At 42.9% G+C, this 26,389-nt stretch overlaps 3 protein-coding genes across 8 annotated transcripts in view; 2 read left to right on the top strand and 1 right to left on the bottom strand.

Annotated features, from left to right (window-relative positions):
* LOC128876098 (filamin-A) overlaps nucleotides 1-12,783 on the top strand; it is a 36,100-nt gene extending 23,317 nt beyond the window's left edge. For 2 of the 6 annotated variants that reach the window (XM_054122188.1, XM_054122187.1), the window contains exons 15-40: nucleotides 4,175-4,321; nucleotides 4,404-4,631; nucleotides 4,727-5,041; nucleotides 5,130-5,348; nucleotides 5,438-5,758; nucleotides 7,041-7,262; nucleotides 7,348-7,535; nucleotides 7,610-7,814; nucleotides 7,870-8,007; nucleotides 8,093-8,266; nucleotides 8,327-8,634; nucleotides 8,701-8,929; nucleotides 9,008-9,136; nucleotides 9,208-9,423; nucleotides 9,519-9,695; nucleotides 9,766-10,005; nucleotides 10,098-10,241; nucleotides 10,309-10,467; nucleotides 10,572-10,720; nucleotides 10,780-10,966; nucleotides 11,048-11,310; nucleotides 11,375-11,546; nucleotides 11,606-11,824; nucleotides 11,900-12,096; nucleotides 12,202-12,504; nucleotides 12,603-12,783. In XM_054122188.1, the coding sequence (XP_053978163.1) occupies nucleotides 4,175-4,321; nucleotides 4,404-4,631; nucleotides 4,727-5,041; nucleotides 5,130-5,348; nucleotides 5,438-5,758; nucleotides 7,041-7,262; nucleotides 7,348-7,535; nucleotides 7,610-7,814; nucleotides 7,870-8,007; nucleotides 8,093-8,266; nucleotides 8,327-8,634; nucleotides 8,701-8,929; nucleotides 9,008-9,136; nucleotides 9,208-9,423; nucleotides 9,519-9,695; nucleotides 9,766-10,005; nucleotides 10,098-10,241; nucleotides 10,309-10,467; nucleotides 10,572-10,720; nucleotides 10,780-10,966; nucleotides 11,048-11,310; nucleotides 11,375-11,546; nucleotides 11,606-11,824; nucleotides 11,900-12,096; nucleotides 12,202-12,504; nucleotides 12,603-12,671 (5,318 nt within the window). In that variant the 3' untranslated portion in view covers nucleotides 12,672-12,783. Of the gene's footprint in view, nucleotides 1-3,025; nucleotides 3,175-4,174; nucleotides 4,322-4,403; nucleotides 4,632-4,726; nucleotides 5,042-5,129; nucleotides 5,349-5,437; nucleotides 5,759-6,152; nucleotides 7,263-7,347; nucleotides 7,536-7,609; nucleotides 7,815-7,869; nucleotides 8,008-8,092; nucleotides 8,267-8,326; nucleotides 8,635-8,700; nucleotides 8,930-9,007; nucleotides 9,137-9,207; nucleotides 9,424-9,518; nucleotides 9,696-9,765; nucleotides 10,006-10,097; nucleotides 10,242-10,308; nucleotides 10,468-10,571; nucleotides 10,721-10,779; nucleotides 10,967-11,047; nucleotides 11,311-11,374; nucleotides 11,547-11,605; nucleotides 11,825-11,899; nucleotides 12,097-12,201; nucleotides 12,505-12,602 lie in introns of those variants that run through there. The other 4 variants (XM_054122189.1, XR_008456946.1, XR_008456947.1 and 1 more) reach the window with 4 other exon arrangements.
* Nucleotides 12,784-12,906: 123 nt separating this feature from the next.
* Nucleotides 12,907-17,130, bottom strand: LOC128876099 (ribosome biogenesis protein BMS1 homolog). The gene is made up of 3 exons (XM_054122192.1): nucleotides 15,970-17,130; nucleotides 13,798-15,893; nucleotides 12,907-13,703 (listed from the first exon to the last, which is right to left on the bottom strand). The coding sequence occupies exons 1-3, from the start codon at nucleotides 16,821-16,823 to the stop codon at nucleotides 12,913-12,915; spliced, it is 3,741 nt and encodes a 1,246-aa protein (XP_053978167.1). The 5' UTR covers nucleotides 16,824-17,130; the 3' UTR covers nucleotides 12,907-12,912.
* Nucleotides 17,131-21,838: 4,708 nt separating this feature from the next.
* The window catches only part of LOC128876980 (hairy/enhancer-of-split related with YRPW motif protein-like), a 13,214-nt gene continuing 8,663 nt past the window's right edge, over nucleotides 21,839-26,389 (top strand). Inside the window, exons 1-2 of the mRNA XM_054123851.1 lie at nucleotides 21,839-21,946; nucleotides 22,027-25,521. Of these exons, the coding sequence (XP_053979826.1) occupies nucleotides 24,923-25,521 (599 nt within the window). The 5' untranslated portion in view covers nucleotides 21,839-21,946; nucleotides 22,027-24,922. The remainder of the gene's footprint in view (nucleotides 21,947-22,026; nucleotides 25,522-26,389) is intronic.

The following is a 26,389-nucleotide window of genomic DNA, read 5'->3' as shown; positions in this document are numbered from 1 at the left end:
GTTCAAGGTTCAGGTCAAGGTCATTTGAAGGTCACAGTGCAACATATAATTGTACTCGTCTTGACGTCAACTACAATCTTATGATGTTGAAAATATAGGAATCCAAAAATTATCGATGACCTTCAAAAAAACTTTGAAAATTACAAAATTCGGAAATTTTTTTTATATCCTCATATTTTCCTCCTTAAACAGTACAACTTTTTCCTCTAACATTTTCTTCTATCTTTAAGTCGAACTGAGATAATTAGGTGTTCTGTTTCGCGTGAATCACCCGGTATAAATAGACAATCTAATTTCTTAGATGTTGATATTGTAACAGTAATGGAGCAAAATGAATCGTACATAATTCAGTAATGTAACATTAGACATAAAGTATTGTGTATGTATTACTTATTAATAAAACGAAAGAAATTTTTGGGACAATCTAATAAAAGGGTATTCTTATAGGTATACTGGAAGTTAGGCAAAGTTCAAAATAGAACCGACTATCGGTATATAAAAAGAACGTACTACGATTAATACGTAAAACTTATACTGATTTAATAGTATGTAAACAGTGCTCGCCAAACATAAACAAACAAATCTCCGCGATGAGGTTTGCACTTGCGAGCGACGGATCGCGTTAGACGAAGCTCTTTTAATTACGCTAATTATCAATCCCCGCATGGTGATTAGAGGCATCTACGTTCTCTGCTCCAAGATAAACATCCAAGAATTGTAACACGCGATGGAGAGACGGACACGGTTCTTATGTTACGTATTAGGTTGTCCCGAAAGTTTCTTTCGTTTTATTAATAATTAATATATACACAATATTTTATGTTTTGTGTTACATTACTGAATTGTGTACGATTCATTTCGCTCCATTACTGTTACAGCATCAATGTCTAAGAAATTAGATCGTCTATTTATACAGGGTGTCCCAAAAATGTTGGAGGTCCTTGAAAAGGGTGGTTCAGGGGGTGATTTGAAACAACTTTTTCCTTAGCGAAATTGTTGTCCGAGGCTTCGTTGAGGAGATATTAACGGAAAACACTGACCAATCAGAGCGCGCGTATACCGTTGGAGCGGCCGCGATAGCGATGGCTACGCGCTAGGTAGCCGCTCTCGTACGCGAACAAGTGACTTGACGTGCATCGAAAGATATTGACGTGGCCGCTCAGCGCGTAGCCTTCGCTACCGCGGCCGCTCCAACGGTATCCGCGCGCTCTGATTGGTCGGGTTTTTTTTTTATTAATATCTACTTAACGAAACCCCATCCGACATTTTTGCAAAGGAAAAAGTTGTTTCACATCACCTCCCGAACCACCCCTTTCAAGGACCTCCAACATTTTTGGGACACCCTGTATAAACACTGCCACAGAAAATAATTGAATGCAAACTCACGAAAGAAACTTTTCGGACAACTCTCTGTTTGCTCTTTGAGCTTTGTGAGCTCTGTTTACATACTATTAAATTAGTTTTACGTATTAATCGTAGTACATTTTTTTATATACCGATAGTCGGTTCTATTTTAAACTTTGCCTAACTTCCAGTATACCTAAGAATACCCTTTCATTAGATTGTCCCCCAAAAGTTTCTTTCGTTTTATTAATAAATAATACATACACAATATTTTATGTCTAATGTTACATTATTGAATTGTGTACGATTCATTTTGCTCCATTACTGTTACAACATCAACATCTAAGAAATTAGATTGTCTATTTATATAAACACTGCCACACAAAATAATTGAGTCCAAATTACGAAAGAAACTTTTGGGACAACCTAATATTTTCCTACATTAATTCGCGCGCGAAATAATTTCATGTAAACAGTAAGAAGTCCCGGAGTTACCGGCAGTTCGTTTCAGGGAAAATGTCGTCGAACGCAATCGAATCGCGACGCATAGAAGTTTCCACGCGTCTCGTACTCGATGCGCCTCGTCGGATATTAATCATCGGTCGTTGTTGATTAGAGAATACCGCGACTCTTCCTTCGGCCGCCTCGAAAAGTAGATCCGCGTTGAATGCAAACAGCGAGGTTTCTATTTGCGGCCGACCTTAAGGTATCGAAATACGCAGATCAGGTATCCTGTAAACGTATATGCGAAGGTATAGACTGTAGCTGGTCGAACGAGCAAGAAACGAATGGGAGAACCATGCTCGTAACGCGCACCATCGATCCCCCGTGCTAATTTGTACATTCTAACGCGATTTCGTTGAACAGCAGAGATGGGCAAAACCCTGTGCTTCGAATAAATCTCAAGTTTGTCGATGTGTTTGTCTCGTTTCTTTCTCTGAGAAATGTTCAAAAGAGGAAACGAAACAAACGTATCGTCAAACCAGATTTATTCGAAACCTAGGGTTTTGCACATCACTGTTGTGATACAATATGAACAATAACAAAACTTGCTCGATTTTTGTTACCTTCGTGTGACGTATGTGGATATTAGGTGTAGCTTATTATTCAAACTAGAGTTATAAATGACCGAATGCGGAGGCACGGAATTAATTTCTACGCCTTATATTTCCATCAGCTGAGAAAGTCGTCGCAGAAATAATCCCAATAACGAAAACAGACAATATAGTCCCACGGGTTTATAGTCGCACCTAGTAAAACTTGGAAGTTAGAGAGAACGCGAAACGTGGTTGCACCAAGGAATATACGGCCCTGGTTTTGGGCCCGAGCGGCAATCCAGTGGCAGCCACACTCGTCCCATCGCTCGACTCGCCTCGAGTCTGTCGTGAATCGAGACCTGCTGACGTTTCCTCGTCGTGAAACCGAAGCTACGATTATTCCTCGGTTTTTTGTGCGTCTTGTTCGCGTTTTCGCGTTCTCCCGAGTGTCGTTTCCATCTCGAACCGATCCCGTCTCGATAATCGCGTCGGAATGGATCACCTCGTGAATCGTTCGTGTTCAACGTTCGTCGAGGAGCGTCGAACAAACGTCGAATCGGTTCGCCGCGTGCGACTGTGAAAACTCGATACTTGTTTCGTACTTATGGCCGAGATCGAAGTGTGTCCCGTGAACGAGCTTTGTCATTGATCGATAGATATCCGATACGCGTGCTTTCGTTCGATTCTGGGTCGTTCGTAATCTATAATTAAGTTCTACATTTTTTTTCTCTTTCTCGTTTAAGGTTTCCAGCGTTTTTCAGGTTTCGTGGTCCGAAAAGTAAAGGTGATCGAGGTAAATCTGCTTTTTCGCTCGATTCGCGCGATCACGCGATCGTTGATCTTCGCCGAGATGTTATTTAGGCGAACTTTGCGAATTTTCCCGCGGTACTTACGAGAGTTATTTTCATCTGTGGTACGCGCGTGCCCTTATGCCAGATAGAAAGGTTAGGTGACATCTGATTGGTGTCACGTTGCACTTCCGGGAAATTGAAATTTGATTCGAAGTGTCGCGATCGGAGACGGATGCAAACAGTCCTCGATGAGTCGAAATTAAAGAGAAACGAGAAGTGCTTCCAGGTTTCTCTTCTAGATTTTTTATTATCTAGATTAGTTTACAGAGCAAGCAATTTCGACTTTTCGAGGTACACGAGCAAAAACGAAAGCTATTGCAACTGTGATTTCACGGAAAGTGAAGATTCGATACGTTGTTTTTGTGTTTATCGAATCTAATGCACAATTGAAAGATAATTCAACCGATACAATTCTGTGAATCAACGTGTTAGGTACATTGCATTTGATGTGATCGAGGTCAGTCTATATAAATCCAAGATGTAGAGATCAAGTGGCAATACTGCGTAGCTTTAGGTTAACTACTGTTTATCTTTTGAGTTATCAAGCCTTTATAAATGGAACAGTTTCAACTTACTGGATTGTTCTATGCGAGAAGGTTTAAATCATAGTAAAATAACATTCTCACATGTAAATCCTGAATGAAGAATATGATTCTATAAAGCAATGTGTTAGGTATATTGTATTTGATGTTGTCGAGGTCAGTTTATATAAGTTCAAGATGTAGAGATCAAGTGGCAATACTGCGTAGCGTTAGGTTAACTACTGTTTATTTTTTGAGTTATCAAGCCTCTATAAATGAATACAGTTTCAACTTACTGGATTGTTCTACAAGAAAAGGTTTAAATCGTAGTAAAATAACATTCTCACATGCAAACCTTGAATGAAGAAATTGGAATTTGCATTGTATCCTTAAAGTAATTTGTAAAATTGTGTTTTAATAGGATCACCCTGGCGAGTGGGCATCATGCCAGCCCCAAAAATGTCAGTAATCGGGGACTCTATAAGACTGGTCCCTGCCGGTAGTCCTGCACTGTTCGAGCTCTCTGCTCTTGGCTTTAACAGCAGCGAAATTGACGTCCAAATTATAAGTGAGTACACATTATTAAATATACATACTCTACCAAAGGCACTCCATAGAGTTGCTAACCCATGGAACAAATTGAATTTCAGCACCTTCCAAAAGACACATACCAGCACGAATTGACGAAGAATCAGGACGTCCAGGAGAGTTTCGAGTTGAATTTACTCCGACAGAAGTAGGCAGTCATCTCGTGGAAGTGAGCATCGCGGGACAAAAGCTACCGGCAGGACCTCTCGTCGCCAAGGTGTACAACAGCAGTTTGATTCAAGTTACTGACGTACCCAGTGCTGTTGTAGGACATGCCTGCCAATTTAGAGGTACTTATGGATGATTCTTGAAAAACCAAAGCTACGAATGTATGTAATTCTATATAAGTTCTCTATGTAAGTCAAACGTCTTTTAATTTTTACAGTCGATGCTAGTGCTGCTGGCGAAGGACAGCTTGAAATCTCGATAAACGAAGGAGAGGTACCCAATCATGTTCAAGTAGTAGGAGGTGGACGTTGTCTTGTCTCTTTCACCCCTGAAATTGCTAAACCACACTACATAGATATAAAATTCAACGGAGAAGCAGTGAAAGGATGTCCCTTTATTTGCAATGTATCCGATACAAGCAGGGTAATGCTAAGTTTGAACCATCTGGAATTAATTCCAGTCGATCAACCTGCCAGCTTTCATATGGGAGTCGATGGTAGCGGCAGTGCGGAACTTGCGGTTTCTGTAAGAGGTTGGTAACGATGAATATATGTACCGATTCTCTCGCACCAACGAAAAGCTTGCACGATGCTACCAAGTACGTATTTTTATTTTTTTAGGCCCGAACAGCGAATTACCCGTTAAAGTAACGGGTGACATAAAAATTGGTTTCACCGCGGAATTTATTCCGCGAGATGTTGGCGTTCATTCGATTAGCGTCGAGTACAACGGGCATCCTGTAAATGGCACGCCATTCTTAGCTAAGGCATTCAATGCGGACAAAGTGTTAATCGGTCCTGTAGCTAGGGGTAGCGTTGGTCAGCCAACACACTTCTCCGGTATGTTAGAAAACAAAAATAGGACATTAGATGCGAAATGACGTGGACGTACTTTGGAACGATTCCATTAAAGTTTCTGTTATTGGCAGTTGATGCGAGTCAAGCTGGCGAAGGAAATCTAGAAATCACGATATCGGCTCGTAGTCAGAATATACCTACTCAAGTTACGCCACAAGGAAACGCACGGTTTTCGGTCAGCTTTGTACCATTCGAAGCGTGTGAACATATAATTAATATAGCCTTCAACAAACGAACTGTGCCAGGCTGTCCGATTGTAACTCGGGTAGGTGGCGATAGTCATGTAACAGTGAGTGGGCAGGCATTGAGCAGTGCTGGATTGGGAAGGCAAAGCTATCTTACTGTCAGTAACGTTGCCGGTAGCTTGGAAGATTTAGAAGTAAACGTTGAAGGTAAATCAACCTTCCTTTTTCTTTTTTCTTTAATCACTGTTGTCATTTTTTTACTTTAGATTCACGTTAGCCGCATGAATACCTCTCGATTCAAGGATATACCTTTGTTATTGCACAAAAATCATTATCTCTGCATCATATTTTTTGTGTTTGATATTCTTTTAATTCTAACGTTTCAACTCGGTGTTTCGAGATTTTGGCAACTTACGCACAACGGTTGCGCCGACAACCGAAAGTATACACGAGCACCTTTTATGTTTCGTTTACCACAATTGTATTAATTCGTTCGACGATATTTTCTGTTAATTACGGTGGAAACTTGCACGATGTTGTGCTTCTGTGTCTGACTGTCTCGTTAATCTCTAGCTTGAGAGCAATTCTCTCTCTGTTGCAGGTCGGCCAGCTTTCAGACTACGACATTACTAGACTTCTCAAACAAAACTAATTTCATTTTTACCTTAATAACGGAGTATTTTGAATAAATTGGTGGTGGGTTCCTAACTTAACATTCTAAAAACGTAGCATAAGGATAGTTTCTCGTGCTCTTTTCTTGTGTTTGAATCGTTGGTTACCATTTTAGAGGATTATATGGGATTCGGTTCCACTCTCATGCAGATTATTGCTGAAACAGTGACTAACGCTTTCCAATTCCCGTTTCAATTATCGAACCAAGTATATATATATATATACACATGTATAGATCACGTGATAGCCATTCCCATGGTGCTATATGTACAATTACCATTCCATTTTAACTCGTAGGACAAATCACGGCACAGTGGTTCAAAGTTCGAATTTGAAACTTCGCGTAGCGCTTTCATCCAATGTGCCAATATTATCGATTACTCGAATAGCGCATATACTTAGTTAAACGAATCAACAATGCAATCAACGAATCGATCTCTCGTCGGTGATTTCTTTTCCATGTCTTCCGAGCCTCGAAATATCTTGCTTGCATTGTTCCTTCCATGTAATTTCATTTTTTTTTTTTGCGATAATACGCAAGAAACGTATAGTATTAACCAAGCATTAATCAAATTAAATTAATTACTAGATTAATTACATTTACATTCACGCATACGCAGCCATTATTTTTATCATAACAATTTATACATCGCTTTGTTTTTTAATAATATATTGCTTCACGCGATCACGAATCTTAACATTAAGAAAGAACTCGTACGTGCATAAAACCCCATCGTCTACATTTGGTGTTCGTCCGATCCACCCTAGTAGTTGGCTGACTAAATTTTATTAAACAACTAACCGGCGGACTTGATAGGACCCAATGGACAGGCTGTACCAGCTCAAGTCACTGACAACAAAGACACGACCTGCAGCGTAGCGTTTACGCCACGAGTAGTCGGAGAGCACAGAATTTCGGTAAGCCATCGGAATGTTCCCGTGGTCGGTAGCCCGTTTAGCTGCAAAGTCTATGATGTGACCGCCATCAAAGTAAAGGATGCTAAACACGGTGTTATTGGAATGCCTGTAACTTTCTTAGGTAACTGTTCTCGTTCGCGGTATACTTTCTGCTCCACGAAATACGTATCGAGAAGTGTGGATTGTATTGTTCGCTTTTTCTGTAGTTGAAACTAGTCAAGCGGGACCAGGGAACCTAGAGGTGACGGTGAACGGCGGTCGTGTACCCACGTCTGCCCAAGCTCAGGGTCCTCACACGTACGCGATATCTTTTACACCTAGGGAACCAATTATACATACCGTGGATTTGCGATTTAACGGGGAGGATGTACCTGGTAGTCCTTTCAGTTGTCAGGTAATATTGTCGTATTAGTTCGAAAGGTATACTCGAGGAGATCGTTGATAATTCTATGTATCTTAAAAAATTAGGTGAGCGATACAGCTAAGGTACTAGTGACCGAAGGACTCGAGAAAGTATCCGTAAATCGTTTGACAACGTTTACGATAGAAGCAGATCCTTCTTTGGGAACGCCTCTAGTGGAAGTTCTTTCACCCACTAGAGAAAGTTTACCGGTTCACGTTAAACAGAGCGGGCATGGAAGTTACAGTGCAGGATTTACCCCAAAGGATGTTGGTATGTAAATAAATAACGAAGACTCACACTTTTAATAAATACACAAAATTTATAGGCGATCACAGCGTCGAAGTGAAATTGAACGGATCACACGTAGAAGGTAGCCCATTTTTAGTAAAAGCTTACAATGCGGATAAGGTGAAGGTGACGGACATAAATAGTGGAGTCGTTGGGAAACCAGTTTTCTTCAGCAGTAAGTTCTATTATTTAATTAATTCGTATTTAATTATTCGATACATCCGGAGTACGATTAATTTGCGCGTCTTTTAAAATTTTAGTTAACGCTAGTCAAGCAGGTGCTGGTAATCTTGAAATCATTGTCGCCGTGAACGGTAAAAACGTACCAAATTATGTACAAAGCGAAGGGAATGCGAAATTCAGAGTTAACTTCAAACCACAGGAAGCTGCTGTGCACAGTCTCAGCGTCCGTTTTAACGGAGAACCAGTTCCAGGTGCGCGATGAGTTTGTTTTAAATGTAACGTTTCTTGTAGCGTTTACATTTTATTCGTAGGTTCGCCGTTCAGCTGTAAAGTAGTTGGCGCTGGTCAAGCGACAATCATAGGTCACTATTTAAAAATGGGAGCCGTGAAGCAGTTGATTTCCTTCACGGTGGACCCACAAGCTCCTTCGACGAATTGCGACGTGATCGTAATGCCGCCATCCAGTATATCCCTCCCTATTACGATAGAACCTATAGATGGAAAATACAACATCAGTTTCGTGCCTATGGAAGTGGGTAGACATAACATCAGCGTCTTAGTGGACAACGAACACGTGAAAGGATCCCCGTTTGCGTGCAATATTTACGATGTTACGAAGGTACGTTGTTAACTGTGCGAAAAGATTAGAAAATAGTTTGTTAGCATTATCGAAAAATGTATACAGGTTCACGTGTCGGGTCTTACGGAAGCGTTGTTGGGTCAAGCGACAACCTTTACGGTCGACGCCGCAGAAGCTGGCGAAGGGACGTTAGAATTAGTAGTGAGCACGGAAAATAATACCGTGAAAGCCGAAGTAGTCGCCTGTGCTCGTGGATTGTACGATGTAACGTTCGTGCCGCAAACTACTAGTACCCATTATGTTAACATCAGTTTCAACGACGACAATGTACCAGGTCTGTAACTCGCGATGTCTTTTCCTTGTCGTAATTAATATTGAGAAAAATAATGTCAACGACGTTATTATCCATTAGGGAGTCCATTTAAGTGCCCGGTTGTTAGTACCATGTTAGATGGGCCATCGATGATCCGCGTTGGCAATACAGCGTACATGGACTTAGAAATGCCCAGCTTAGAGGGTCCTGTATCCGCTGAAGTTACAGGTAATGTTTCGTTTCAAGTATTACTTCTGTCTAAATATTATATTGTGACGTTACATTGAATGTTTGATCAGGACCCGACGGTATAATTATCCCATGCACTTTGACGAAATTATCGTCTAATTTATATCGAGTAGAAATCCGAACGCGACAGGTTGGAACTTACAGCGTAATTTTTAGTGACGGTCACAAGATGATAAGTTCTCAAACGCTTCAAGCTTTCGATCCTGGGAAAGTTACGATCAAAGAAGTGTCAGACGTAGTTTGCCATCGACCTGGAAGTATTATAGGTACGTGAATACAACTTCGATATTCGTTTCGACGGTAAACTATCACATATCTATATAATTTCATTTTGAACAATATTATAAAAATTTTTTTACAGTGGTTGCATCCAAAGAAGCTGGGCCTGGGAAACTGGCAGTAAATGTGCGCGCCGCTGGAGCAGACGTTGACAGTGTAGTTAGAGAAGGAGATAATGGCCTTTATGAAATAGTTTTCCACCCGACACGAGCAGCTCCCCATAGGGTTCATATAAAGTACAACGAAGTTCATATTTCGGGTATGACATCTATTTTAAATCCATTCTTTTCATGGTTCATTTCTTCCTAACTAGTATCGTTTTATTTTAGGCAGCCCATTGGACGTAACTGTTCGTAGTCCCACTGGAGGGCGGGAAGTGACCGCGACGGGCTTAGGATTGTACCAGTCGTGCGTTGGAAAAGTAACTTCGTTTACGATCGAAACATTAGGACGCCCTGGGAAAGAATTCGATGTCGTAATCAGCGGACCGCAAGGTAACGCGGTTCCGGTTCGATGCTATCAACATCGAGATGGAAATTTGCTCGCTGAATTCACAACGAACACTATCGGTTAGTCTTGAATTTTTATCATTTTATTCTTTGATTATTTTAAATATCTTTTAGGGAGAATTATGTTTACAAAAACTGTTTTGTCTCGTCAGGAACATACAAGATCGATGTTCTGCAGGGCGCGAAGCCCGTGCTGGGTTCGCCTTTCTTCTGCCAAGCTTTCGACGTTTCCAAAGTGAAATTACAAGAATTAGGCCCAATGACTGTGTCCGTGCACGATCATATCGCATTCAAAAGTATGTCAGTTAAATAGTTACGCATAAAGTAGGGAAGCAGGTTGATCACGGCAACGCTCTCTTGTAGTAATGAAGACAGATGCTGGAATGGCGGATTTGGACGTAACGGCAACGAGTCCACTGGGTCAAGAGCTTCCGTTGCAAGTTACTCCGCTAAACGATGGAGCCGAGATGGTGGAATTTTCTCCTAGCGTACCTGGCACTTATATGATAAACATAACGTACGGTAAGATCGATGCACGCTTTGTGAAATCGTGGGATAGAAAGGGTTAAGGCGTATATAATTAATGAGAATTATCGGTTATATATTATATAATTATATACGCGCAGGAGGATGTCCCATTCCTGGTAGTCCAGTGGTATGTACCGTTGACGCAGCTGGACAAGCTCGAGCAAAGGGCGAAGGTTTATTAAGCGGTCACGCGGATAAAGCAGCGCATTTTATCGTTACTGGCACGAGAAGTCCTCCAGCAGTTCAGGTACCATACCGTTTACTTTGAATCCTTCTGTATCCTACTGCTCTTATGTTTTTCGTTAGGTCGATGGTCCAGACAGTGTTTCGAAGGCGATTGTCGAAGCAGGAGCGAATCCAGGTACTTGGAACGTGTCTTACGTCCCCACCGAGGTCGGAGTATTCGATATCAGAGTCGTTTCAGCTGGGCAACAGCTTCCTGGATCTCCTTGGCATCCGAAGATCATAGATACGCGAAATCTTCGTGTAATCGGTAGGTAGTGGTTAAAACAAGGAGGGATATAGATTTAAAAAATAAAAAGAAGAGAAGAAATGATTATTCGACGTCTTCAAGGTGGCTGGCCAGCTGTCTGCGACGACATTGGACGATTGAAGCTACATCCATCGAATAAGATCAGTTTCGATACCGCCGATGCAGGACCTGGTGAACTCACTGGGAAAATAGGCGACCAAATGCTGTCTTTCGAAATGACTTCAAACAATAGACTGAAACTCATTCCGCCACAAATAAATGGCGGGGAGCACCGTTTAGAAATATTGTTCAACGGAATACCATTCCCAGGAGCTCCGAAACTAGCGATAGTACAAGATTTAGAGGTATTTGATTAAAGTAGCGCGAGTTCTTCTTACAGCGACTTCAAGTATTCTTTTTAATTCGTAGCCACCGGTACAAGACACGAGTCGAGTGTTATTAAGAGGAAGAGGCTTAACATCCGCAAAATGCGGAGAAGAAGTCAGTTTTACGATAGACGGTTCTCAAGCTGGCAGTGGGACACCGAAAGTCCAACTTTTTTCACCAACTAACGAGCTCAACGTAATGTTACAACATTTAGGTGAGTAGTTCGCGACCGAAGTATCTTTATCAAATTCGACTTACTGTATTCAATTTCAGGGGACAGTGTCTATCGTGCAAGTTACATACCGCTAACCCCCGACCCCCTCTTAATGACGGTGTCGTGGAACGGTAGGCAGCTGAAAGGTTGTCCCTTGCAAATCAACGTAACGAGTGCAGCTGATGCTTCGCGAGTTGTCTGCTCTGGAGATGGGCTGAAGAACGGTATAGTCGGCCAAGAAATACGAAGTTTCATCGACACTAGACGCGCAGGACCTGGTAAGCGTGTTAAAGACGGAAATTTCGATTCGTGGCTCGTTGTTGTATTTTAAACAAACGTCGTTCGATATCCAGGCGAATTAACGGCACACTGCGTTGGCCCGCACAAAGTGGCTTACTGCGAATTGTACGATCACGGCGATGCAACGTTCACGTTGAACGTAAAGCCTCAGGAAGCTGGACGTCACGCGTTAACGATTAAGTATGCAGGAGAACATGTCCCGGGCTCGCCTTTTACGTTGCGAATTTCCGGTGCACCGGATGCTTCGAAGGTAATTTGAAATTTCTCAAGAGTCTCACGGTTTGTAAGTCGTTTCGAGCATTTTAATGCTCTTTATTCATATTGAATAGTGATATATATCTTGATACAACGATAGGTCCGAGTATACGGTCCAGGAATCGAGCACGGAGTATTAGCAACGTTTCAGTCGCGTTTTATTTGCGATACCCGGGGCGCCGGTGCTGGTCAACTCACGGTGAGAGTTCGCGGTCCCAAAGGAGCGTTCAGAGTAGAAATGCAAAGAGAAACGCAAAAGGATCGGATAATACTTTGTCGATACGATCCAACGGAGCCGGGTGATTATAGGGTCGAAGTACGCTGGGCAGGTGTTCTGGTACCTGGTTCTCCGTTTCCCGTTAAAATTGTCGACACGCAAGATGAATTATTAATGTTAACGCAGGTAAAGTTATAACGATTTCAGCAACAGCCAAATTTCACCGCTGGGGATTCGTTTATCGAGACGAAAAGATCGAGGATACATTTGCTAACTGATTTCAGGGTGGTGACAATTATTCAACGGGGCATCATACTATCGCGTCATGGCGTGGATCGCAAGCTATATTGTAAGAACATTGCATATAAAGTTGTTATTTTGTACGGACTAATAATATATTTTGATAATATATAATTATATTGTAACTTATCTAAATGTTTGCAATAAAACCGATATTTTGACAAGTCTCGTTTCCATGCAAACGACGCGCCAGGGGTTATGTTGCGTTTATGTAAATATCAAGCAATTTATTTTACATACGTAACATAACAGAGTCACTGTACAATATAAAAACATGGCGTATTTTATTATATATTACCGCTTATTTTTCTTTTTTTCCAGCTTACTAAGTTCCCTGAACACGTGTTTCTTCAGTTCCTTCTGCCTCTTGAGCTTTCGATCCTCTTCGGCGGTGATCTGAGCTCGATACGCCTCCATCCTCTGCTTGGTAGCTTCTTTTAATTGCCGTTGCTTGTGAACGTAATTGGTTTTGATCATTTGCATGAGCTTCGCTACTTTCTGTTCCTTTGGCTCGCGTATCACCGCCACTCTGCCCTCCCTGAATCTGGGCACGCGTTTACCAGCGGTTGGCATTAATTTCGGCTTATCCCGGTACGGCAGTTCTTTCTGCAAGCTTCGAGGAATGGACAGACGGCCGAACACTTTCGGCTCCCTCTCGATAGGTGTGTACATCGAATCCGTATTAGCTGGCATACGGATGTTCTTTTCCCTTTTTAGCTGACCAGTTGTCTTCATTCCTTGCCAACGGTTCTTTTCTTCTGGCGGCAACAGGAGCGACGTTACGGGATTGTAGAACTTCGTGACGTCGACTTTGTACCAGGTTCGACAGAACACGATGTCGCTCAGAAGTATCTTGTCTTCGAACGTGGCACGGAAACATCCTTCAGGCTTCGAGACCGCTTTCTTTATTTGACCACGTATACCCGACACAGTCTTTATCCTGGCACCCTCGAATTTCGCTACTTCGAGAGACGTGTTAAACATGTCCTTGATGAAGGCAGTCTTCTTGTATATCTTCAAGGGGACTCCGGTGAGTTTCAGCTTTTTGACAATCTGCGTGCTCTTGTCCATCTCGACGACGGAACCTGTGTAACGATACCACAGAACAAACAACATGTACCCAATATTTTCTATAATTACTAATCATTAATTAGATTACATTTTGCTCGAGAGACTCACCTGTCGCTGCTATTCGAAATCCTGGCACTCTGGTAGCGACGTCCTGAACAGCCAAAACCCCGGTACCTTGCGGAGTGATGGGGCCCCAAAAATGCGACATACAAGCAACGTGTTCCGGTGTATACTTTAACATTCTGCTCCTCAAATTATCCTCCAGCTTGGAAAAAATTGGGAGCGTCTGGAACCGTCTCCAGCCCACGCTGAGTATCAACGGATCCTTACTCTTCAGGATCTTCGGATACCATCGATGTTTCTTGATTCGCGTTTGTACGTATCCTATATTCTCTTCGCCGTGTAAGAGTCCGCCGATGATCAGAGGATACGTAGGATCTAGATGAGTAATAAGTTCGCAGGGTACGGATTCTATCTCAATGCGAACATACATGCCAGGACGATACCCTTCGAGTTGAACCCTCACGTCGTCATCAACACCATCGAATTCCGATTTATTCAGATTCGCCTGTCTCTCGACCTCCTGCTTCAACTCGTCGTAATACGTCTTGTTCTCGCCATTGTCGTACTCTTTATCGAATTGTTCCTTCAACTTCATCTTCTTTTCTACGAGCTTCTTCCTTTCCTCCATTTCGTCGGTCGTCGATTCTTTCGGTGCTTCTGCTTTGTGTTTTTCTCCAGTTTCCAGGTCTTCGAAGTCTCCATACAAATCCTCGTCGTCCATGTCGTCCAACTTTAGAAGCTCCTCCGCGTCTTCCGACTCCTTCCATTTTCCCGTTACGAAGCGATTCGTTACTAGTACCTTGTTCTCTTCTTCCAGCCAATCGCGTGGCTCTCCTACGAAGAACACAGATTCTTCTTGATTCTGCAGTTCACGTTCTTGAATTTTTTGTTTCTCTTTCTCTTGAACCACGCGGAAAATGCCGCCTATATCGTTATCTTCCTCTGGTTTCTCATCTTCCTTGTCTTGAACGAGATTGCTTTTGTCGAATACCCCGTACACGAGCTTCATTAGGTTCTTATTGCTTCGTTGACGATCTTCGAAAGCGTCTCTAGCTCTGTCAGCTAAGTTCGACTTCCATTTCAATTCGTCCGCGACATCCTCGGCATCCTCGCTCTCGTCTCCTTCATTCTCATCGTCTTCCTCGAAAGAATCACGCGACGAGTGAGCTTCCGCGTCGTCCATTTCTAATTTAGCTCGTGAATCTTCGTCGCTGAGTTCGTCGAAGCTCTCGCTCTCACTGTTCGACCTTTTGTTTCTGCTTGAACCGGAGTTTAATAAACTAAGCGCTTCCGTGATCTTATTCTTGATCAAAATATCAGATTCCTTGCTTATGGAATGATAAACTTCTGTATTCGATATTCCCGAGTCACTGCGCTTCGAGGAATTAAAAGACTTCTCTTCTGCCATATCAGCATCGCTATCCTCGGACTCTGAATCATTCGACGAACTGCTTCCCTTTTTACGTTTCGCGTTTTCTAATTGTTTACTTTTACTTTTTCGCTTCACGCCCTTTCCTTCGTGGGTTTCTTGGATTTCGTCCTCGCTTTCTTCTTTTAATTTCTCGTCCTCGGAGTCATCGTCTTCCATCGTACGTTCAGCTTTTATTTCTTTTTTCTCGATTTCCTCGGTATCGTCTTCATCTTCCGATTCTTCGTCATTTTCATGATCCGATCCATCGTCGAACATTTTTAACGATTCTTCGGAATCGGGGAAGACGACTTTTCTCCTGACTCTGCCATCCTCGATCACGGTTTCTCCCACGTAATTATCGAAGTTTTCATTCACGTCCTGCGACTTTATTGGAGCAGTGTTGCTAAACAATTGTAATTCGCTGTGTTGCAATTTCTGATCGAGCGTTTCTCGAGTGTCTATCAGAGCTCCGACCAAACCCGTGTCGTCTTCTTTGTGAGAGTGACTGCCTCCTAATTCGACGTACACGGCATCCTTGTCGTAAACTATTCCACCGACACCAGAGAATGGCGCGTAGATTAGTCGCTCTTTCTCTACTAAGGCACGCTTCTTTAATGCTTCTGGTAAGGGGCAGGGGTCTGGCAAGAAGCTGACATCCTTGATTTTCACGTCTCCGCATCCAGGAATATGTACAGATGTTTCTTTGTTCAGGGGAATACCTCTTACATACCTACAAATACAAATTTATTATGTAACCGTGCGTAAAGTACAATGCATATAAAAAAAAAAAAAAACAGCATACATACCCATATAAACTTATCGTTCTATCGATTTTCGGATTTTGTCTGATTAATTCTGGAGACGTTAAATCCTCCACTCTGTCTGCAAGAATGTAAGGATGCATGCTACGCCAAGTCAAAGGTCTAAACTTCATCACGGATATAAATCTGCCCAAGTTTTTGACCTCTGTACGTAGGTACTCTCCGTGAAGTAATCCTGAGAGATAAAATAATTTTGCTCCGGCATATACTTCTGTCCAAAAACGTTGTTTTAGAGTTTTCTTACTTCTTTTTAGTTGTTTAGCATTTTTAATCAAATCTAAATGTGTCAAAACACCCATGATCCTGGGCATACCATGAACTTGACATATGTTTAAGAACTCGAAGATCTCCATCTCGAACCCAAAAGATGCATCTATTAGCAGCAATACTAAGTCTGCTACTTTCGCTATATCTATCATACTGTTTATATCATTGTTACATTCCATAAATGTAACCCTCCTCTTTTTGCTAGAGACAATGGTAACCGGACCGACTATGTTGGCCAATGGCTGTTTCACATAACTTTTGATGAGACATTGTATCACCAAAGATTTTCCCACCTTCGGGGGTCCCACAACAGCAACCAAAACAGGTGGCGGTTCGAGTGGAGTTCTGTCTACAAGCGGTATATGTTGTTTCTTAGTTTCTATGTCTTGTTTACGTCTGAATTGTCTCTCAGCCTTGACAGCAGAGTGAAACGTGAACGCTTTAGGATTCTTCTGCTTGTCCGTTAATTCTTGAACATGTTGTTTCTTATTTTTTTTCTTTTCCGCTTTGCGACCAGCGTTACGTTCTCTGTGAGTCTTGTGAGTAATCGTATCTTCCGTTTCGTTTGCCATTTTCTCTTTTCGAAGCTTGTTCGTTCGATCGCGTAAAAATGTTATTCGAATAAAACGTTTATTTCGAACTTACCCTTTGTGTGCATATTCGGAGAGGCGTTAAGGTTATGGCGCATTCGTAACACATTTTAATATGCATCATTCTATTTATTTACATTTACAGTATTATTTCGTGAAAATAAATTAATATAGCGAATGTTGATATTTCAAACTATGTTTTGTTATTTACGATACTTAGGAACGTAGGCACATGGCAGTCGGAGAAGGTTAACATGCGCTATCGATAAAAAAGAATTCGAGTTGGGTCAAGTTAGGTTTATGAATGTGTCGATATTATGGTCGTCCTGTGGATGGTAGCGACCTCCAGATGAACTACGAATACAGATAGTAGTTTTCATGGTATAAAATATCTTTATTGTTTAAATTGCAGTGTTCCTGTTCGACCAACGAACGCTACAAACATTTAACAATAAGAGACACGATGCTGTGAACTGCAAGGTACCCTGGAGATAAATACCAGTCATAAAAGAAATCGACATTTATAGATTTTTTTTTTATTTATTATGCTATTGAACCTCCTACGAAATTATTAGCAATATGCTCATTCCAGAGCATATGTATTATAGATTATATTATATATTATAGATTAGTTTTATATTTAATATGAATCGACAGTGGTAACATATCGAATACAAGCAAGTTATTACTAAAGTGAATATAAATTGACCAGCAGAACACTTGCTCGTAAGAACCAATTAAAAGTATTCCGTTTATCGAGTTTAATAACATAAACCGAATTTCCCATGGGGATAAGAGGGTAGATAGACGAATGAAAGGTATAACGAAGTTACATGTAATTGACGGTCCAGCCAATCCCCTTAGAATCGCACAATACGAGACATCGATTGGAAAGTCATCGATCAAACGCGTCCTAATTCGTACAATGCGTCGTGATATTGTAAAATTTTATTCCATGATCGATCGTTTTTTCAATGTCAATGGAAAGGGCGTCGAGGCTGGTTAACCAACCGTCATGTTGCAATACACCACGAAAGCTCCTCGAAATACGAAATGAGTTCATTCTTAATGAAAGTAGAATCGAACATGCTGTGCCCCGCGAGGGGTATTCGTCATATTTGGTTAACCCCTTAACCTCTAAATCTTAAAGATTTACGTTCGTGAATTTTGGCCCGAAAACTTAAACAAGCTCGCTTAGCCCTCGAGCCTCATGGCCTATGCCCTTAGTTGTAGGTTAAGGGGTTAACTTTGTTTATACGTAATCCCAGAGCCGGCCTTCTCTATAAACGGGCCTGGGTGTAAGAAACCATTTGGGGCCCTAAATTTTTTCTAAAGTAAACAAAAAAAAAGATACAAACACGAACATACATTACTAATGCATGTTTATTTAACGTGTGATTTCGTTTTTGCTAATATATTAATTACTTCAGAAAAATTACAATTTTTTGCAATTTCGTTTTCGATACTTAATATAGCAAGTACATTTAAACGTTCTGCGCACATCCTTGACCGAAGATAAGTTTTTATTAATTTTAATTTGCTGAAAGAGCGTTCAGCACTTGCTATAGTAACTGGCAACGTAAAGAGAAGTTTTAATGCAATTAATACATTTAGAAATAATTCGTTCAATGTACAAGAGCACAGTATTTCTTGAGATTTTTTTTCTTGAGTTTCTTTAGTTCTCGATCATGTTAGGGCCCCCTCAATCGCGGGGCCCCCGTGCATAGCATCCGTCGGCCCTGCATAATCCGTATTACATTAATATATTAATATACACATTACGTTAACACGTTGACTGCCAGATTGAAATTCGTAAACATTTTTGCGAAGTTAAAATTTGGTCTCGAGACTGTTCAAAATTAGATAATCCAACATTTGTCGTTGTATTTACTTATTTAACCTCTCCAAATTCACAAATCCTATATAAATTTGTTTTCATTACCGCCTCATTGTTGGAATCAGTCTCATTAGTTTCTTAATGAAAAGTCCTGTCACCCATTTCTGGGTGACGTGGCGACCAACGTGTTAATATACATCATTAATATACACAGAACGAGTGTAATCCTTCATCCATATCGATAGATGGACTTCGAAACAAGGTTAGAAAACACATGTTTCGCGTTACATGTGTATCAGCTTAATGAATCGCGTTTCGACTCCCTCGAATCGTCCCGACGAGTCCTTCCGTCTCAGTTCCGGTCCGTGGAATCGGTTTGACAGCTGTCACCTTTTAAAATCACGCCTAAAAAAATTTGCTTAATATACGACCGCGGTTTCTCCACCGCGTTTCACGTTCTGCACTTGTTCCCGATTGTTTGCGAACCGCGGCGAATCGCCGGCGACGATTGGGGTGATTTTTAAATGGGGCCGTAATTTTAGGGTGCGGCCAATTCCCGTCACGACTTCGCAAACGTCATTTAAACGTATATATTCATTTAAATCGCGGCTTCGTTTCGGACGGTTCGTCTCGCATGGCTGCGTTCCCGTGAACGGACGAATTTTTTTCACTCGGAACAGAAACGGGAATATTTTTCGGTGGGAACGCCGGAAATAGCCTAATGTTCGCATCTAGGTCGGTCAATAAGTCATTCGTTCGCGCGCGGCAGCCCGTGGAAATCAGGCTGTCCACTGCGTTTAACCTCTCGCGTTGAAAATGCAATGCTCTGCGAGGCTCTTCAGCGTTTTGAGAAAGTTCCATTTTTGTATGCAACTCTAGATGTGCCCCGCGGTTTCAACCGCGTGGAACACCATTTGTTTGATGTCTTTCAGTAGGTGATTGTCTTTTGTTTTCCGTAACTGAAATGTTTCAATCGATATTTCCGATAGCTATCTAATAGGTAGCATAACGCATAATAGGCTTCATTTTTACTTTAGCTGTTACGTCGCTGCTTTGTTGCATTAGTGGCCAACTAATTCAACAGATGTCACTAATCGTCACGAATCAACGAACTATCTAAACTATTCTAAACCTCGCGTACAATGTAAAACAGGCTGAAGAGGTTTTTAGTGGAGTCAGCGTCGATGAGGATGTAATTTGAGGTCGACAGCAGTTAACAGGATAGCCAATGCTTTGACTGATTGGGACTGATCGAAAAGGGCGCGAATCATCTGCACAGATGGTGCCGGGAAACCGTGACTCGTTGGATTCCCAAAGGTTGGAATCACGGGAATCTCTCCAAACTCGTACAGTAAACTCGAAGCAGCGAAAGAGGAGGAAATGTTCGACAGGTCGTGTCGAGGCTCGATCGGGAAGGATTGGACGGAGGAAGAATGGAAGTTAGGTTAGGAAAACGATGCTTATGGGTATATGCTCTGTATTACTATTAAAAGGTTAAAATCATTGCGATCAACCTATACTATATAAACGAAGTTCAAGTATTCGGTTAAAATTGAAACAGAACCTCTCGAACTTTCAATTGTTACATATCTACATATCACTCTATATACATAAATGGGCGCGCATTCATTGTCGCTATCGACACCCAAGTCGAATATCGAACGATCACGGAAATTTACGAGAGCAAACAGGGACCAAGCGTACAAAGCGATGACCGCTATTATCGTCCCAGGCTGGCCAACGTAACGCGATCGGTGATAGATTCATATTTCCGTCACCAATTCGCGACTGACCATCGAATCTTTCGTAACCAGATAGTCGATAAATCCATATTTCTGATTGTTCGGAGAACGAGCAACAAATCGTAAAGCAACGGCGAGGGAGGACGATGGTCAACGCGTACGTGCATATGCCCTTTGCTTCGGAATCAAGAGTCCCGAACAATATCTGCCAATTATCGAACGATTGTGCCGCGATGCCAACTGTTCGACGTTCGGTCAAGTGGTCGATTGGGGGAGGGACTGACCGCGGGACGAATTGATGCACGATGTATCGACACCCCTCGCGATACAGTTCGCTCATTGTTTTCGCAAGTAAAACGTCTCGCGGAACTGGTCTCCTTCAGCCCGACCAGCCGCGGACCCGTAATTTTATGCGTGTTTGCACTGGGGAGATGTACGTACCAGCGATTCTCAAACGAGTCAATGTTTAACGAATAGAATGTTGAATATGAAATTATTATTATTTTAAAACGAGTCGATAGATTGTTCAAATATAAATACATGTAGTTTGAAATTATGTTGGAAAGATAGGAATTCAATTCTAGTGTGATTAAGAATATTTCTTTTGCAGCATCCACGCATCCAAGAAGATGGTGTCGAACGAGAATGCGAGTCGTAGGATGCAGGATTGATCGCCCAGACTACTAGAATTCTGCACTCTATCGAAATGAAAGATAAGTTTGAGAAGCTCTGCATAGATTATTAAGATATTAATACATGTAGTTTGAATTTATGTTACAAAGATAAAAATTCAATTCTAGTGTGATTAAGAATGTAGTTTGAAATTATGTTACAAAGATAGGAATTCAATTCTAGTGTGATTAAGAATGTAGTTTGAAATTATGTTACAAAGACAAAAATTCAATTCTAGTGTAATTAAGAATATTTCTTTTGCAGCATCCACGCATCCAAGAAGATGGTGACGAACGAGAATGCGAGTCGTAGGATGCAGGATTGGTCACGTAGACAAGACAATCAACGTTGGTTCCGACATGGGTTTCGAGTCTCCTTAACTTTATTTTTCGCGTAGAGTCCTAGTCTTCTGCACTCTGTCAAAATGAAAGATAAGTTTGGGAGGCTCTGGATAGATTATTAAAACGTGGATACATGTACTCTGAAATTATGTTTATTATTACAAAGATAGAAATTCAATTCTAGCGTGATTAAGAATGTTCCTTTTGCAGCATCCAAGAAGATGGTGTCGAACGAGAACGCGATTCCTATGATGCAGTCTTGGTCGCGTAGACTCCCAGACTTTTGCACTCTGTCGAAATGAAAGATAAGTTTGAGAAGCTCTGCATAGATTATTAAAATATTAATACATGTAGTTTGAATTTATGTTACAAAGATAAAAATTCAATTCTAGCGTGATTAAGAATGTTCCTTTTGCAGCATCCAAGAAGATGGTGTCGAACGAGAACGCGATTCCTATGATGCAGTCTTGGTCGCGTAGACTCCCAGACTCCTGCACCCTGTCGAAACGAAAGGTAAAGTTTGAGAGGCTCTGTCGTATATCATATGCATGGCGACGGGGAGCATTCTCCCTAACTGTTGGTTGTTTGTCCAGGAGATAGGCTGACCAGCGGACGCAAATCCACTCGACTAGCGGGTGCGTCGATCGGCCCGGAATTATGAATAAATATTTGTCGCGGGGCCGTAGGAGAATTGTATCGATCCCTTCTCGGTTACGTCTCGTTTCCCTGTGCGAGAGTAAAAGGAGCTCGCGACAATGAGGTGGCATCGTCCGTTGTCGCGACTTGGAATCGACGCGCGCCGCAAGTAAAGGCGCACGCTCATGCGCGAGCGACCCGATCGTGCCACGCGACTTCTGCACGTGAAGTCGCGTGCGGACCGGAAGCGGGAGACCGGATATTTTAGCTCGAGTCAGGGGCCTTGCTCTGCGGAACGACACGTAATCGAATGATCGATATCAAGGTCCTCGCGAGTTACACTACGGAGCACGGCCTCCGTCGTGACTCACGCCAGTATTTACCTGTAAGAAAGGAACGACACGTTTTTAAATCCCTGTGGTCGTGTGTCAGCCCACGCTCGACGAAACACCTTTTGATTTTACGATTCCGAGGTATTCGAGATACGATTAATTCAGATAAAAATTACGTTGCAGGCCGTAGTCGAGTTCGGAGGGTAGATGCGAAGCCGGATTCCCTTCTTAATTCGCGAGGACATGCCATGGGGGTACCTGTGGGAACGCTGTCCCTTCGGCAGCGAGACAGGGATTGAAAGGAGCAGAAGGGTGCGCGGGGAGAGAGATATAATGCGCGGCGCAAGGACTCCTCTCGATGGGCGACGCGAATTCGGACCACACCGGGCGAGGAAGAATGCCTCTGGCTCGCGGCGTACACGCACGGCCACGCGATCCACTTTTTTCCCCTCGTTTCTGCTCGTGCTCCTTGGACGTGTGCTGGGCGTGTGCGGATCCTCGCGATATGTCCTCTCCGCGTGATACGGCGTTGTTATTCGAGACGCACGTTACAATCCAACGCTACCGTCTACTTCATAGCGATTACACCGTTAACTCTTGCGCTCCTTAGGAGACTCCCGGTCGCCGCTAAGTTTTATATAGCAACTGTAGCAGGGTTGTACAGATAGTACGGGTAGTAACAGGCGAAAGTCTTTGTTTATGTTACATGAAAAATAGCAAAGAAGGCATTTCGAATAAGAATATACCAGTTTCCGTGGGTGGGTTAATCGCGGTCGATCGATCCGCAGTGAAAAGTTAACGATACGATTAGTCAGCTTGGTTCCCAGGCGCACGGCCGGCGGTAATCGTGCGAGCGCGTGCTACGTACCATTCCTGTGTGAACTTTTATCGTGATAGCACCCTCCCTCGTAGACGCCCACCCTCCGCCCTTCGTGACCGCGCCAGAGCCGTGCGAGTTCTGTGTGCCGAGAGGCGATGCAGGGGTGTCAGGGAAGTGATTTCATGGTGGCGCACATATCAATTTGCGGGATCGGGGGAAAACGTGGGACCGACTCGAAGTCTTGCTTCCTATCGAGCGCAAATCTACGTCCTGCCTTCATTTTTCTCGCAGACTCATTTCAATTACGTGTTGACTTTCAAACCCTTACTTTAGATATACTATAACAGGATTGTCAGATACAGAATGTAATTGGAATGTAGTTCGTTTCTTTTCGGAATGACGAGGTACTTCAAATTAAGCTTAGCATTTAATCAAACATGCAATTCGATCCACTTAATTCGACCAAAAGTAGTTTAAACAAAGTCGTGCTTTATGATTTCATTCACGTCCTCGGTGGACAGCGTCGTAATCCCAAGAGGCATTATCTCTCAACGACATTCGATCGGTTGATAAGGGTATCTGGTCCAGCAGAAAGGTCCAAAACAACTAGTTATAAGGATCCCTCGTGATAATTGATCGATAATCGCGGCAGATTTCGCAGAACACTCGGTGGTCGGCAAAGCTAAGCGCCACAGACGTTCCCACGAAATTCGCCCCCTTTTGATCGTCGCTTTGCTCGATCCCCCTCCCCACCCTTCTGCCCGTCCCGCCGTCTCGCCCCTCCGCCGGCAGAAGCGTGTTGGGGCTCCGCGCGAGAGGTTCCTATTCACGTCGGGTTCGAGGAGCCCAGGAGAAAAGTTACCCCCACTCCGGCGACACGCACCTAGTCTCGTTTCTTCCCCCCACCACGGAACCGGGCACGCGGTCGTGTGTCGTCCCGTGGTACTCCCGCACACGACATACGTCGGCCGCCACGCGACCAGTGCACACGCATGCGAGTGCATCTCGCGAGCAGCGACACGCCAGCAGCCGCGTGCGACGATAACCGTAACACTGCCCCGCGAGGATCCGTCCATCGAGCTTGGTAGCTTCTTCTTGCTCGTGCGCGCACGCGACCGCGACCGTCGCCAGGAAGCCGCGGCACGTGAGCTTCGATAAACTTCCTACGAGTAACAAGTGTCCACCGCGATTGCTCCTTTCGTTTACGTCCTGCGAGACGCCTCCGCGCGTGACGTGTCCCGAATTCGTCCCTACGACTTGGACTCTTGTAATCTAAGTCTAAGTCATCGTGCTGTTCGTCGAACGTGGACTTTTTCGAGGAGTTTTGCTTCGATTAGTGACTAGTTTCGAATGTGCGAGGAATACGCGAGGGTAATAATACGAGAGTGAAGAAGGTTATTCGAAGTTAAGAAGGGATTATTCCGAGTACGATGACGATCGGTATATGCGAGCCTGTCACCTTTACGAGACCCACTTTGCGCACCAGGCCGGGACCAGGAAGACTCTTGTTCAGATAGAACCTACGTACCTGGTTGTGATACAGTCTTGACATTTTTTATAGAAATTAAAGTTTCGTTTACGGAACACTCTACGCCGAGAAAATAGAAGTTGTTTCGTGGTGTAAACAGTGTCGGTTCAAAGGTACCTCGTCTCGATCAACCGATCGACCAATTGTTTTTATCGAGTCTACACTGAAGCAACATGTGGAGAGTAGTTGTGGCTCGTTCCGACGAAAACAGCACTCTGCTGTCGTCAGAGATCGCTTCCGGGCCAGTGGGGCCCAGCCATATCCCCAGCCTCCCTGGACCACCCTCTGGTCATCACTGGGGCTATCCACCCCCGCCTCATCCGTCTTATCAGCCCCAGCATCCCGATATGCGTCACCATCACGACATGCGTCCACCTCACGAGCTGAGACACCCCAGTAGCGCCGATCTGAGGCCTCAAGAGCTCAGGCACGAGATGCACAGGCCCGATCTGAGGCACCCCGACATGCAGAGGCACCAGGAGTTGCACAGACCCGAGATGGCTAGGCACCAGGACATCAGGCATCAAGACATGATGAGGCCCGACCTGGGAACGGAAATGAGGCCTGGTCACGAATTTCCGGAGCTTAAGATCGACGTTGCGGACTTGAGAAGTCAGGAGAGCGGTCAGCAGCAACAGCAACAGCAGCAACAACAGCAGCAACAGCAACAACAATCGCAGCAGGGACAAGCTCATCAACAGAGAAGCATGAAGAGGGCCATGAGCGACTCCGACTGCGACGACGTGTTCTCCGAGGAGAGCGGCAAGGAACCGTAAGTATGATTCGAATCATAATTGTTTTTATTAATTAATAAATATTAATTCTCCGCGTGCGTTCGTCGCGGTTTTGCATCTTACAATCCAAGTTAATTAATGCACGACACGTTTCGCGAGAAAAATATTGCCACCCGTGTCCAACATATGTCGCCTCCCATTTACAATAACGCGGTAATTAATATGTCATTGTTCTCCCGTTTGAAAAGAGTAACCCCTTCGCTCTCGACAAGGATACTAAATTATGTCTCCGATATATTTTTCTAAACTGTTTCTCGTTGTTCCACAAAAGTTCAGGTTCGAATACAATTACAAAGAAATTTTACCTCTTTGGAATATTAGTGTTGATACGGATTGAATGATACCGATGTTGACCAAATAATATCGTACATTATCGAATTTAATTATACAGTCAATTACAGAAATATTCGTACCCTCTATGTCTATTGAAGGTCTCTAGGTCGGCTGGATTACATTAAATAATAATAGTTTCGGTATTACCGAATGAATTTTTTATTATGAATACGTATGTTTATAAATAAGTTCATACGTGTATATATTTATAGTCGAAATCGTGATTTTCAAGTTTGGCTTAAAATATCACGAATCAGACTCGGGATTTTCATATTTGGCGTAGAATATCGTCACGAGTCAGACTCGTGATTTGCAAATTTGGCCTAAACTTTTCATCACGAGTTAGACTCGTGATTTGCAAATTTGGTCTGAACTTTTCATCACGAGTTAGACTCGTGATTTGCAAAGTTGGTTTAAAATATCATCACGAGTAAAACTCGTGATTTGCAAATTTGGTCTGAACTTTTCATCACGAGCCAGACTCGTGATTTTCATATTTGGTCTGGAATATCA

This window comes from Hylaeus volcanicus, chromosome 5 (genome assembly GCF_026283585.1).
Source record: "Hylaeus volcanicus isolate JK05 chromosome 5, UHH_iyHylVolc1.0_haploid, whole genome shotgun sequence".
Taxonomy (NCBI): domain Eukaryota; kingdom Metazoa; phylum Arthropoda; class Insecta; order Hymenoptera; family Colletidae; genus Hylaeus; species Hylaeus volcanicus.
This window is presented reverse-complemented; position numbering and strand designations above follow the sequence as displayed.